Source organism: Cyprinus carpio, chromosome B4, assembly GCF_018340385.1.
Source record: "Cyprinus carpio isolate SPL01 chromosome B4, ASM1834038v1, whole genome shotgun sequence".
NCBI classification, from domain to species: domain Eukaryota; kingdom Metazoa; phylum Chordata; class Actinopteri; order Cypriniformes; family Cyprinidae; genus Cyprinus; species Cyprinus carpio.
The window spans coordinates 28,099,831-28,113,017 of NC_056600.1; the positions used below are offsets into that span (position 1 = coordinate 28,099,831).

The 13,187-nt window shown below is 37.3% G+C and overlaps 2 protein-coding genes and 1 long non-coding RNA gene across 3 annotated transcripts; 1 reads left to right on the plus strand and 2 right to left on the minus strand.

The window, feature by feature from the left end:
* Nucleotides 1–4,883: 4,883 nt before the first annotated feature.
* On the minus strand, nucleotides 4,884–7,360 carry LOC109062776. Its single transcript, XM_042722839.1, has 8 exons — nucleotides 7,090–7,360; nucleotides 6,782–6,959; nucleotides 6,585–6,661; nucleotides 6,310–6,490; nucleotides 5,805–6,053; nucleotides 5,520–5,691; nucleotides 5,289–5,437; nucleotides 4,884–5,156 (listed from the first exon to the last, which is right to left on the minus strand). Exons 1-8 carry the CDS (start codon nucleotides 7,303–7,305, stop codon nucleotides 4,987–4,989), a joined length of 1,392 nt encoding a protein of 463 aa, XP_042578773.1. The 5' UTR covers nucleotides 7,306–7,360; the 3' UTR covers nucleotides 4,884–4,986.
* A 278-nt stretch (nucleotides 7,361–7,638) lies between these two features.
* On the minus strand, nucleotides 7,639–8,871 carry LOC122137172. The gene is made up of 3 exons (XR_006154663.1): nucleotides 8,297–8,871; nucleotides 7,937–8,060; nucleotides 7,639–7,705 (listed from the first exon to the last, which is right to left on the minus strand). It is a non-coding gene; the product is annotated as an uncharacterized LOC122137172 (long non-coding RNA).
* Nucleotides 8,872–9,574: 703 nt separating this feature from the next.
* Nucleotides 9,575–12,649, plus strand: LOC109057574 (macrophage mannose receptor 1-like). The gene is made up of 3 exons (XM_042722889.1): nucleotides 9,575–9,934; nucleotides 11,238–11,585; nucleotides 11,741–12,649. The coding sequence occupies exons 1-3, from the start codon at nucleotides 9,697–9,699 to the stop codon at nucleotides 12,100–12,102; spliced, it is 948 nt and encodes a 315-aa protein (XP_042578823.1). The 5' UTR covers nucleotides 9,575–9,696; the 3' UTR covers nucleotides 12,103–12,649.
* Nucleotides 12,650–13,187: the final 538 nt, after the last annotated feature.

Here is a 13,187-nt window from a genome sequence, read left to right on the forward strand (position 1 = left end):
ATACTTATTTTAAACTTAAAATAGGAAAGTACACTTTTAGTTTACTTTTTATGTACTTCTCAGAAATGGGCTTTATGTACTTCTAAGATATATACTTATAATGACAAGTATACTTGACATACTTACAAAAAGTCAAAATATACTTGAACTTTACTTAAGTATACTTAATAAAATAAACTTGAAGTATACTACTTTTTTAAAAGATACACATGTACACGTTCACAGCATAACACCACTTCAGCACTCCCCCCCCTCCCCCACAAAACACTCCACAACACTTCAATAAACTCTGTAATCATTCCAGGCAAAGAGCACTGGCACAGCGCCAGTCACTAACTTTCTCCGTGCCTCAGGTGTTTGCGGTTCACAAATCTGATCACTGCTAAAATGTTTACTGCAAACCTTAGAATTGCTGGTAGGACAAAAATCTTCTCTGCATATGTTCACAAGCCACCGTTTTCTAAGGTCGACATCTGCAGGAAAACTTAAAGTTCCATTGAAGTTTGCAGAAGATGTACATAGTGGAACACAACAGTGTACGCTGTATACCTTCTGCTGTCTCTGAAATCTATAAACACTTTTTTCTGAACATTTTTTCCAAACTCCAAAACAACGACCAACAACCGGAACTCAGAATAGCGAGCCCTATTACTTCAAAGCGGAAGTACGTCACAAGTCTACGTGCAAGTAATCCTTTAATATGGGAGCAAGAAGGAACCATCTGCCGAAGATAAATTGTGTTCAATAAACTCAAGTGACATGCCAAAGTGGTCCTGTCTGAAATAAATATACAAGAGTAGTTTTGCATGTCATTGTGGGGCATAAATTAAGAGTATACCCACTTCTCCAGGCACCACTACACCACTGCTATAGTCTCAGTCCAAATGACACACATCAGTTTAAAACAGAAAGAATAAAGGTTCACTCTTCTTTGAATTTTTGCGAGAGGTCCCGGGTTCAAATCCCGGACGAGCCCCCATCTGTTACAGCCAGCACTCAGTCCGCAACAAAACGGAGACCAGACACGTCACGGCATAGTAAACATTTATTTAAACGCAAGAAAACAGACATAAACATAATCTAGATAACGGAAGGTATCAGGGTTGGGCAAGACAATCAGCACGACGTGCAGCGACAAGCTCCATCACGGAGACAAAACGCCCAACTCCCTTCACGAGAAGTCTCCCCCATATTTCACTCCACAATCCAACAAGTGTCAGGTGTGTAGCCACGCCCCCTCCAAATGGCACCTAAAACACAAACACACACATACGCACAGCTAGGCTGAGATGTCACATATATCATTGTTTGCTATGTATCACAATAATCCGTCGTGTCATTGTGTTCATGAACAGATGTACTGCTGTATCAGTGCTCGATATGGAAGATCTCGATACGGATTGGCTGGCATATCTTTTATTTGAAGAATTTTTGCGTATATACGGTGCTGGTTCATGTTTGGAGCACGAGAGAAAATATTAAATACGTTCACATAAAATTTAAACCGAAAGAACAAAATGGCTCCAAAAAATGAAAAAACAATCACATTTCCCTTAATAATAGATATAATCAGTGCTATTGTTGTTTTTACTGATGTGCAACCTGTTCATGTGTGTTTTAGGGTTTTGTGACACTTTAAAGTTTTCACTAAACCAAGACATAGTCAAGAAATATTACTTTTTTGATGCTTGTTACTTAATTTATGCAAAACTTATTTTTAGAGGCTTGCTAAAAGATCCAAAAGTACCAGTTAAGGTGTTAAAAAGAGTGCACTGCAGACACCTTGAAGCAGAGGTCTGCATTCCCGCGGCTCGACCTGACCAGATTTCTTGCGACGATTAAATTACTGAATAAAACATTGTAGCAGTTGGTAACTCTGGTATAATTTGAATGGGGGCGGATGGTCTAACAATCTTTCAGAATAGCATATCTGCGCTTTACTCATTCTTATCAAGCACCAGTACGGCCTGTGCTCAGGATTGTTATGCACGCATTGACCAGTGCTTTCTGCTTCTTGCATTGACACTTTCCTATTGTGTTGACAGCAAAATGTTAAACTAATTGTATCGTGACAAAATAAAAAATACAATTTCTGTACACCCTACATTTAAATTTTCTCTGCAACACTTTTTTCCTTTTGTGTTGATAGAAAAATGTCACCCAAATTTTGTGTCTACAAAAAAAAAAAAAAACAAAATTTCGCAAAAAACACACTTATATTTAAAACCATATACAAAAAAAAACAGTTTTTCACAAAAATAAAAATGAGATACTGAAAAAAAATGAGATCTAAATTTAGAAAGAATGCTGGGGTCGGGAAGAAAATTATTCTAAGTGGACAGGGGATGAACAAAGAGTGAATATATCGCGGGTGCGGAATATAACTAATGTTTTTTTTAAAATAAAAAACATTACAAATAATTTTTTACAATTTAACTGATGTGTTAAACGGTGAAAATTCTTACTGTCAGTTAATGGGTCAATGTTAGCATCCCTACCTAGATACCATGACTTTCTAACCTGTTTTATCTTCGAGTTTGCTTCCTTGACTGAGGTCATGTGACAGTTTATCAGCAAATAACATGTAAAATGGCAACCTTTGTTGATAACTTCTGCATGTTAACTACATTTGGATGTATTTTTTCTTGTTTCATGTTGGTATGAAATGGAAGTTGCAGTTGACTTAACTACAATATTATGCCATATTTCCTGTTTTGTGCATGTGTATACCCATGAAGATGAATAAATTAGGTGAATTTATGTCGGGTTAATCTGTTTATAGAAATTGTGATGAAAAAGTATTATTTTAATATTTTTATTTTTCATAATCTTAATGATGTTATTTTGACATATAATGAAAGAAGCATATGCCAAGTCAAATGAGTTTTAAAAAGTCAGGTGAGTTTAGCATCTATTGCATTTAGCCACACTAATTATTTCATAAGCATTTTCTAATAACACAGTTAGTAACATCAGTCTGTTTACTTTACAGATGCAGCATGTGAAGAAACAGGCTATGGACCACAGTACTAGTTTTTCAGCACTCACACCCCACACACAAATTTATATATAAGCTAATAAAAATAAAGTTAGCAACACTATGCTAATCTTAAAATAACATTTTAGTAATCTAAACTTTGTAATGTTCCAAATAAAAATTCTTAGAACGTTGTATTTTAAATAAAATGTAGGTGGCAAGAACATTGTAGGAACTTTGTGCTAACCATAAAGTAATGTTTTACAAATGTTAAGCAAACTGGGCAATTTCAAGTTTTTTGAATATTTAAAATCACGTGCTCACATCCAAAACAGAACGTTTGAAAAATGTTCTCGTAACATACATTTTTGAGCTTGGTACTGTGCTAATGAAAACACAGAATATGTTCATATTTGGTAAAAACATTGTTTAGTTTAAGATGCAGTAATACCCTGAAAAGGGGAAAAATATTATAATGAGACAAAACTCCAGCGTGTTCCCTCTACTGAAACTTTATGCAGATGACTCATTGTCTCCCCTTTTAACATTAAAGGGCACCTATTATGCCCCTTTTTACAAGATATAATAATGGTCTTGGGTGTCCCCAGAATGTATTTGTGAAGTTTCAGCACAAAATACCCCACAGTTAATTTATTATAATCATTTGAAAAAGTCATTTTTGGGGGCCTGTTTTAAAAAGAGCTGTTTTGGTGTGTACCACCTTAAATATAAATGAGCTGCATATCCCCGCCCTGCCTTTGGATGAGGGCGTAACTGGCACACCTATTACAATGAGCGATCGGTAGAAGAAGCAGAATGGCTGAGAGTGGGAGACCCGGGTGTTTTGTATGGCATTCAGCCGTATATGTTTGAACCGGAATCAGACCCAGATGATGAAGAGACTCCGGCAGAAGAAACACAAATGAGAATGGAGCAGGACGTCTCTGAATGGTTGTTTGATACATTTATGTACTTATATTTTAATCGCGTCCCCTTTGCAATTATGGATGTGCAGCACGCACTGTGATAACGTTCGCGCAATTTTTTTTAAACTACAAACACAAATACTGTGATAACGTTTGCTAAGTACAAACGAAATTATATTTATGCGAGGGAACGATTGCGTTATGTTGACATTACTTGTCATACAGGTGTTTATGTGGCAAATGTGAGAAGATGGCTACAGAACCAGAAAATATATGCTGCAGGGAGATAGAACAGGTATTAATTTGTAATTGTTGCAAAAAATAATACGTGACATAAAACTGTCATACGCTATTTGTTGTATCAAAGGTTACAAGACGGATGCAACAACTTCAAGTCACTCCATCATGTATGGTAGACCATCCCGGAATGGATCCAGTTTGTTTAAAAGTGTTTTCGTTACAAAAACGCTTTTAACATTTACAGGGCTGACTATGGTCCCCTGCGACTTCGTGGAGTACAAAAGTGAGTGTTAATGATTAGCACATTTAAGAAAAAATGTCAATTTCTTCTAAATATTACAAATGTTTTTATGAATTTTTTGATGAATTAATTTTTAGTCTAATATTTTCCCGGGTTATAAGGAAATTATAGTGAAAACAAAACATATTATAGCTTTAAATAATTTCACAACAACTTGCATATACATTTTTTTATTTACATTATGTATAAAGACACTGAACTGTACAAATAAGTTTAGAAATTAAATAATTTTAATAAAAGGACATTCCTCCAAAAAAATTTTAACCATGATCAATTAAATATCAAATATTTCAACTCCAGACAACAAATGATAGATATTTGAAAGAAAAAAAACACAGAAAAATCCTTGAACCCTGTTTTGAGACTGTGGCTATGTGTGTGTGCCTTAGTCGTTACAGATTTTTAGCTTATCGGAGTTTTGTGAGCTGGTGCTGGGGTTTTCCTTGGACGAAAAGTTCGAGTTGTGATTCCATCCTGTGTGGTCCTGAGGATTCGAAGAGAGTTTCCTGATACCCAGGGTAGTTATGTAGGTTTTCGACCACCTATTGATTAAACCGAGATACCCTACTAGAGATGGCCTCCTCCTTCTCTGGCCGGTCATACTCTGCACACAATGCTGGTGGTATTGGTATCCTCAAAACATCATCCACATATGGTGCAGGATCCACAAAGACTTTATCAAATATGAGGTCCAGCAGGTCATCCACATATCCTGTGCAATATAACATTTTATTTTATTTTAAATTAGTCAAATATTGAGTTTTCAAATAGCTTGTAAGAAATTATGCAAAAAAGATATGTACATTTGTAGTAAATTTGTTAAGTAAACTCATTTTATACATACTGAATGTTGCTTGTGTCTTTACTTCTCTGACCCGGTATTCTCCCTTCTTGGCCTTTGGAAAGGTCACTTTGAACACCGGTCGACCAGCTGCTGTCGTAGCTTGAGTACGCCCGGCATTCTCATTGTAATGTAGTGCAGCCAGGTATAGTCTGTAAGCAATAAATACATTTTCAACATTCAATGTCTACAGTGTATGTAAAAGTAAATTTATTTTTACAACAATAACATTACCTGCACAACATTCCCAGAAATGGAAAAACCACATTTTTTGGTGTAAACCGTAGTATTACACTGTGGAAAACCTCGATAGAAGAAGTCTGATAGTGTGGACTTAGCTTGGCAACATCCTTCACAATTCTCTTGTTGGAGAGAACTTTCTCCAACTTGAGATATGGCAGTGTTCCTAAATTATTGGAAGTGTTACTATAGTATGATGTAATTTTAAATAAAAAAAGGCAAGCTATATGACCTGTATACATTTTTTAAAAGTAACTATTGCTTCTTTAGCCTACATACCAGCAGCTAGCCACTTTTTTGTGTCTCGACTTCTCCTTGTTCCATGTAGACATGCTGGAAAATTGCTGTCTTCATGTGTGTGCTTATTTTGCATGTGGTTTAGCATAGACATCCATTTAGCCACTCTTTCAGGTCCACTGCTTGATGATGCAGCAGTCCAATAGATGTGGTTTTTTATACTATGCAACCATTTACGTATTTTCTCACAACCCTTTAGCTTGCACACTTTTTCCAGCTGCTTTGAAATTCCTGGAGATTTCAATTAAATACAAACATGACAACACACAATAAGTAGAGCAATGTGTCATTACATACAAAATAAAAATGTATAATAGTTAATATCAGCAAAAGATAAATGTATATATATATATATATATATATACACACAGTATATATATATATATAAATATTCCGCTAACACATAATGATCCGCTAAAACAGTTTCAGCGCAATTATTAGTCCGTAAAAATTTAGAAAATGATATGATGGTAGTAAGGTTATTTACCTTTCTCTATGTGCCAGACATCATAGAATTGGTTGACATTGCGTTCCCTGAGGAATTTTTGTATTTGCGGATGTCGGTCAGTCACAATGCAGTCCAGAGTCACTCCATGAGCATCCAAAAAGTCAAGACCTCTCTTCAAACCTTCCTTTTCCATGTGGTAACTTCCTCCCACTTCATTACTCTGACAAGTGATTAAAATATAATTATTTTTTTGCGTTTAAAGTAAAATATTCAAGTTTTCCAGGATGTTGCATCAAAGGTTTCTGCTCATTTACCTGGACGAGTTGTACATCAACAACGGTGTTTGTCTCCAGGTCCATCATTGTGTAACTGCCATATTTGGCAGAGTGCCCTTCAAAAACAAAAATACATAATCTCTTATTACACAATGTGCCCTGTCTATAAAGATAAAATTCTATATATTTTTTTTTCTTTATAAAAAAAACAATGTAAATTTGTCCCCACAATGTACCTGGTGAGTCAGCCCTCATATCTCCTCCAACAATGACCTTTTCCCTTTGAGCCAACAGCTGTAGCATCTCATCCTGCCAGTTTCTCCATTTGTAAACAATAGCAGGCTCAATGCACATTCGTGCATGACGACGAAAGGTGTCGTACTTGAAAAGATGTAACTTCATAGCTGCAAATATCTGACAACACATAGAGAATAGTTGGTAAGCAGTTAATTAATAAATGAATAAACTCATAATTTTTTTTTTACATTACACATTTTTAGTCTCATGTAACTGCAAAGCTATGGATTATTTCATTTACAAATACCTTTTCAATTGTGAAAAATGAAGCACCACTGAGATACACAGCAGCAGAAAGGTGAAGGTTTCCAGCTGGAGTACTGCCCAAAATCGGCTGACTGTTCCATTTCCGTGAGAACTGACAATGGTGGCAGAGTTGTTCAACACGTAGAAATGTTCCAATCCTTTGTGATCTTATATGACAGATTCTATGACATACCGGGCACACATCAAACAGTTCCATGATGCAGGTCTCATAGACAATATATTTACAAATGTTTTGATTAGGGCTGGATTCTTGAGCTCTGAAAAAAAAAAAACACATTAATTTACATAAGCACTACAGAAAAATTAGATATGCTATAATTAAAACAAACATTATTCTAAAATATAATATAAACTTACGACAAGTCTTTGGGCTCTGTTATTGATGTGTGTATGCCTCTGCAGGATTAAATGTGACATCAGTCTCTTGTGATGTTAGTATTGAAGAGCATTCCTGCAGGGTATCTTCATCTTCCTCAAGGTCCAGACAAGGTCTTTTTTGATGAAGTCTTGAGGGGCGTGGAAGACGCAAACAGCTGTATGAGAAACTAATTTTGTGCTAACATCAAAACTTGACAATGTTGTCTCTGTCTGGACACCTGGAATATATAATTCAGCAAAGTTTCAGCAAAGATTCACTTTCTCTATCGTGGCTATTCAATTCAATTCAAATTTATTTGTATAGTACTTTTCACAATACATTGTTTTAAAGCAACTTTACAGAAAATGAATTTCGAAATGTGCATATAAAAATACAATTAGCTAATACAATTATATAATATTATATTGTATACTATATAATATAAATATAGTTAAAAACATAAACATACAGACACTCCTGTGGTGTGTTTGAAGCGTCCTCATTGACAGTTGTGTACCAACACTGCATAGCTTTGATGTTTCTGTCTGCACGCCAATATCCCTCGTTCTACAGCTTCGTGTCGATGTGCTGGCCTTTGTATAAACATAGCAATTTTGATGTCTTGTCTTTACAGAAAACATACAAGGTTTTTAATACAATATCTTACAAAAATTATATACGTGTGGATACACACTTTACAAACAAGGTTTACATTATATACACAGTCAGATTTTCTACGACGACGACAACAACTTTAGACGCATTGTTATTGAACTGGCTGACATCGACTGAAATGACTATTTTCTAAAAAAACATGAAATACACTTACTTCTTCTGAAGGTGACGTTGCATCGCGAACAGTAGGCAACGATCCAGACTTGAGGATTAACTTTGAAGCAAGACCTGCTTTGAATTGACCCTCGTTCTCAAAACAGTCAGTCAAAAAATGATTCGCGCAAACATAAACGTATTTTGGAATTTTGAGTGGCGCCTTTCCTTCATAAATAAAATCCATCCACTGCGTTTTCAGTGGCTCTGATGTCGGAAGTAAGTGAAAACTACTATGTTCATTATTACATCCCACAACAGAACACTTATGTTTCTTAGGAGACATTACCGGCTGTCTTTGAAACAATGGAGGATGGTGTACAGATCACGGAGGGCGGGCTCTATGCCAAAACCAGATTGTCAATCAAACCACGTCGGTGGGGCTTAGCTCAATTCTACGTCACAGTGAGAGCAGTCTTAGAACAGGGCGTTTTGAGACAGTGCTCATGAATTATTGAGATTGTAAAAAAACCACTAGGTGGATTTTTATCATTCTAGGGTGGTTTTGCTCACACACTGCCAACACACATGTATGGTCAAACACCATGTAAATGTGAATTTTGCATAATAGGTGCCCTTTAACATTTTAATTTATCACACAGATACATGCTGTTGGTCACTGACAGTATCGAAAGTGCAAGAACATGGAAAACAAACAAATGCAAATGTTGAGGTGGATTTTTCCTGAGAGGCTGCTATGTAAATGGAATACATACAGACTTGCAGTCTCTACCAAATGAACACACTTCCAGAGAATTACAGCAAGAAAGACCAACAACAAAGAAAAATATCAGGAAAATACATGAACGAGGAAGAAAACCGGAAAGTGCTTTTGTTCAGAGTAATAAACAAATGATGTGATGCTGAATGAGAAATGAGAGCAGATATAATAATCACACAGTTTGGAGCTTCAGAGAGAAACATAAGACTCAGGACAGAAACACACGACCTCTGAAGTAAGAACAACTCACATGTTCAATCTTTAACTACAATTAGACTTTGACATGTTAATATTGTCTTTATCATTGTGTATGTGCATTTCTGTTCCTGTTAAGATGGAATTTTAATTATCACTGAAATCATGTTTTACACCAAAATGAATCTGGGAATATTTGAAATCTGAGTTTATCTATATTTTTCTTCCTCAGAAATGGACCAAACTCTTTATTTCATTCTTCTTCTCATTGGTGAGTGTGTTTCTGGTTTTATTTCTGGTTTCTAGTTTGATTAGGTTTGATTCTGTTATGAAAATCATTAAATCCAAGCCTCTCTTTCACAGCTCTCTGCTCTGTATCTGAATGTGTTCAGCATCAGTATCACTTTATAAATGAGAGGAAGAACTGGACTGAAGCTCAGAGATACTGCAGAGAGAAATACACAGATCTGGCCACCACTGATGACATGAACGACATGAAGGAGCTGAACAAGAGTGTGACTGATAGAAGTCTTCAGTATGTCTGGATTGGGCTGCAGAAGACGGGTCGTGATAAATGGCAGTGGTCTTCAGGTGAACCTGCGCTCTATCTGAACTGGGCTACTGGACAACCAAAAGCTAAAGGAGAAGACTGTGGTATGATGACAAATGGACAATGGCATGATTTGACATGTACTGATAACCAATATTTCATCTGCAACAACAGTGAGTTCATTTACACATGCACCATATACCAATTCTGGAATTTTAAACAGTATGACTGTTTAATTTGTTTGAGAATTTAGAAGAGACTGGATATCTGTCACACTTTAAGTGTTGTGACAATTTCTGTATCAACACAATATTTTCCTGAGGAAAATACTTTTGTTGTCCCTCTATATGATAATTAATCACAATGAAAACTTGCTATTAAAGAGCCTGAAAATCTTAGAGATCTAAATTGATCCTATGTTATTAATAATGAACAACTAGACATGTTTCAGCTTGATGTTTTCAGCCTTCAGTATCTCAACACAAACCTACAAGTGCTTTGTTTTTCATATGTAGATTAACTTGAGTCTGGTCCATGAAGGAATGATAGTCCATTATTACATAAACCATCGTTGCAGAGAAATGTAATGTAGTGATTTGACAGTGAAGCTATTTTTAGTCACAGCGCAGGGTTAACATCAAGTTTCTGTGCTTCTAGAGTCCCTTTCACACTGCACGTTGGACCTGGAAAATTGCCGGAACATTGCCAGGTCGCCTTCTGTGTGAACGCAAACACGTCCCGGGATTGATTCTGTGATTGATCCTGGGTTGGGAACCTAGTAACATTGCAGGGTTCGAGCTCGGTGTGAACAAAAGCCAGAACTGATGCCGTGTCGTAGTGATGACGCACGTTATCACGCGACTCTTTTAGCATGTTTTGAACGCAGATCAACGTTTGTGACGAAACAAATATGTGCAAACTGTAATGAAGCAGAGATCAGGTAGTTCCTCACTTTTCGCGCTGAAGCTGAGATCGTTCGCCAGCTTAAGTGAAAGTTAACGTGCCTAGAGTTTTCGACTCATACATTACACATCACACCCTGATATCACGTGTCTTCACGGGACCTTTATGGGTTGTGTGTGAACACATGCACATATTCCAGGTAATCACTGGCAGTGTGAAAGGGGCAAAATCTAGCGACCCGGGAACAATTGCCGGGAGACATTACCTGTGTATTTTCCGGAATTGCAGTGTGAAAGGGGCTTAAATGTTTCTCTGTGTGCCACTGATGGTCTGTATTTCTGTTTCATTTAATAGTTTGAATACATCACCTATGTAGACAGATTATATAATTTAAAATATCTTGAACATTGTGAATATTCTATATATCAGCACTTGTAGAAGTAGCTCAAGTCTTTGAATGACGTGTTTCTGATGTTTCCACTGCTGCTCCTGTTCACATCCAAACCATAAAGCAGCAAAAGAATAATAAACAAATGGATTTATGAATCTTTTTCTCATTTGTTTTTCTTAAAGCGAACACAGGACTGGTCTTTGTCAATCAGCTGAAGAGTTGGAGAGATGCTCAGAGTTACTGCAGACAGAATCACACTGATCTGGTCAGTGTGAGGAACCAGAATGAGAATCAACAGGTTGAGAAGATCATCAGTGATAATCATTTATCTGGATCATGGATCTGGATCGGTCTGTTCAGAGACTCATGGCAGTGGTCAGATCAGAGTAACTCCTCATTCAGATACTGGAAAACTGCTGAACCTAATAATCAGGGAGGTGGTGAAAACTGTACAGTGATTGATCCGAACGCTCAGGGACAATGGAATGACATCCATTGCATCAACCAGTATCCTTTTGTGTGTTATGAAGGTGAGTAGATCCTGACAAAACACACACAATCCATCACCTGCAGATCTCTTAAAGTTTACACTGCATGTCAGACATGAAAAATTCCTCCACAGTTTGTTCTGCATGTTGTTTTTGATCAGTCTCTCTCTAGTCTCTTGTGGTTGTTTGGTTTCCAGATAAACTGATTCTGATCAAGGAGAATCTGACGTGGTCTGAAGCTCTGATATACTGCAGACAGAATCATGTGGATCTGGTCTCTGTTCATTCAGAAGAGATTCAGCGTCGTGTGATGAACGTGGTTAAACGAGCGTCTACTGCGACGGTGTGGTTGGGTTTACACAACTACTACAGCATGAACATGTGGCTCTGGCTGAGTGGAGAGATCGTGTTCTATCAGAACTGGGCTCCAGGGAACGGAACAACATGGGAAAACTGCAGCCTTGAGAAGAGAAAAGGAGCAGTTCAGTCTGGAGGAGATCAGCGCTGGATCAGCCTTCCTGAATCTCACAAACTCAACTTCATCTGCAGCAGAAATTAAGAGCTAATGTGTTTACTTTAACAGTTTTCATAGGCCACTTCATTATTTTTCTGATTTGCTTTTATGTTTGATTTGTTCTTTAGTAAGTTCTGAGTAAATCTGCTTATTGGGTTTTAAAAGTGGCGAAAAATCTGTTTTATTTCTGTGCTATGATATATGTGTATCTGGTGTGGTTATGACTCTGTATGTTAACCATAAAAAACAATGTGTGTGTGTGTGTGTGTGTAAAGCCCCTTTCACACTGCACGTTGGACCCGGAAAATTGCCAGAACATTGCCGGATCGCCTGTTGTGTAAACACAAACACGTCCCGGGGACCAAGTAACATTGCTGGGTTCAGTCCCAGAACGAGCTCGGTGTGAACAAAAGCCAGAACAAATGCCTTGTCGTAGTGATGACACACGTTATCATGCGACTCTTTTACCGGGTGTTTTGAAGGCAGATCAATTTTCGCGATGAAAAGCAGAGATCAGGTAGCTCCTCCCTATACGCGCTAAAGCTGAGATCGTTCACCAGCTTCAGTGAAAGTTAACGTGACTAGCATTTTTGACTCGTACATTACACATCACATCCTGAGGTCACGTGTCATTACGGGACCTTTACAGGTTGTGTGTGAACGCATGCACATATGCCGGGAAATCACTGGCAGTGTGAAAGGGGCAAAATCTAGCGACCCAGGAATAATTGAGGGGACACATTACCCGTGTATTTTCCGGAATCGCAGTGTGAAAGGGGCTTAGGATGCAAATTGATCTCCCCATGAAATCAAAGTCCAGGAACTCTCAAAAACAGATGCCATGCAACAAAACAATAAAACTAACCTGGAGAAGAGCTCTCCAAAGAAAGCAAACAACACCTCCCCCATTACTCATTTACAACCATCTTTTCACTTCTGCTCTTTCTCCCTCTCCCTCCCCAAAAAGGTTTCACTCAAAGTTCGGTCAAAATATCTATATACCATCTATGATGTATCTTGTGAATTTGTTGTTTTTCCTCTTCAGGGTCTGTGAGAATGATTTTTTATCTCCAGCCAGGTGTGACCCTGGGTCACGAGATCCTAAAAAAAACAAGGTCTTTTTTGTTTTT

What these genes read in the sequence shown, in the direction of transcription:
- LOC109062776 (XM_042722839.1), bottom strand. Translation starts at nt 7,305, where the DNA reads ATGGAACTGTTTGATGTGTGCCCGGTATGTCATAGAATCTGTCATATA. An exon ending in AAAAAAGTGGCTAGCTGCTG is followed by an intron (nt 5,692 to 5,804) that starts GTATGTAGGCTA and finishes CCAATAATTTAG; the next exon opens with GAACACTGCCATATCTCAAG. An exon ending in AAAGACACAAGCAACATTCA is followed by an intron (nt 5,157 to 5,288) that starts GTATGTATAAAA and finishes TATATTGCACAG; the next exon opens with GATATGTGGATGACCTGCTG.
- LOC109057574 (XM_042722889.1), top strand. Translation starts at nt 9,697, where the DNA reads ATGAACGACATGAAGGAGCTGAACAAGAGTGTGACTGATAGAAGTCTT. An exon ending in ATATTTCATCTGCAACAACA is followed by an intron (nt 9,935 to 11,237) that starts GTGAGTTCATTT and finishes TTTTTCTTAAAG; the next exon opens with CGAACACAGGACTGGTCTTT. An exon ending in TCCTTTTGTGTGTTATGAAG is followed by an intron (nt 11,586 to 11,740) that starts GTGAGTAGATCC and finishes TTTGGTTTCCAG; the next exon opens with ATAAACTGATTCTGATCAAG.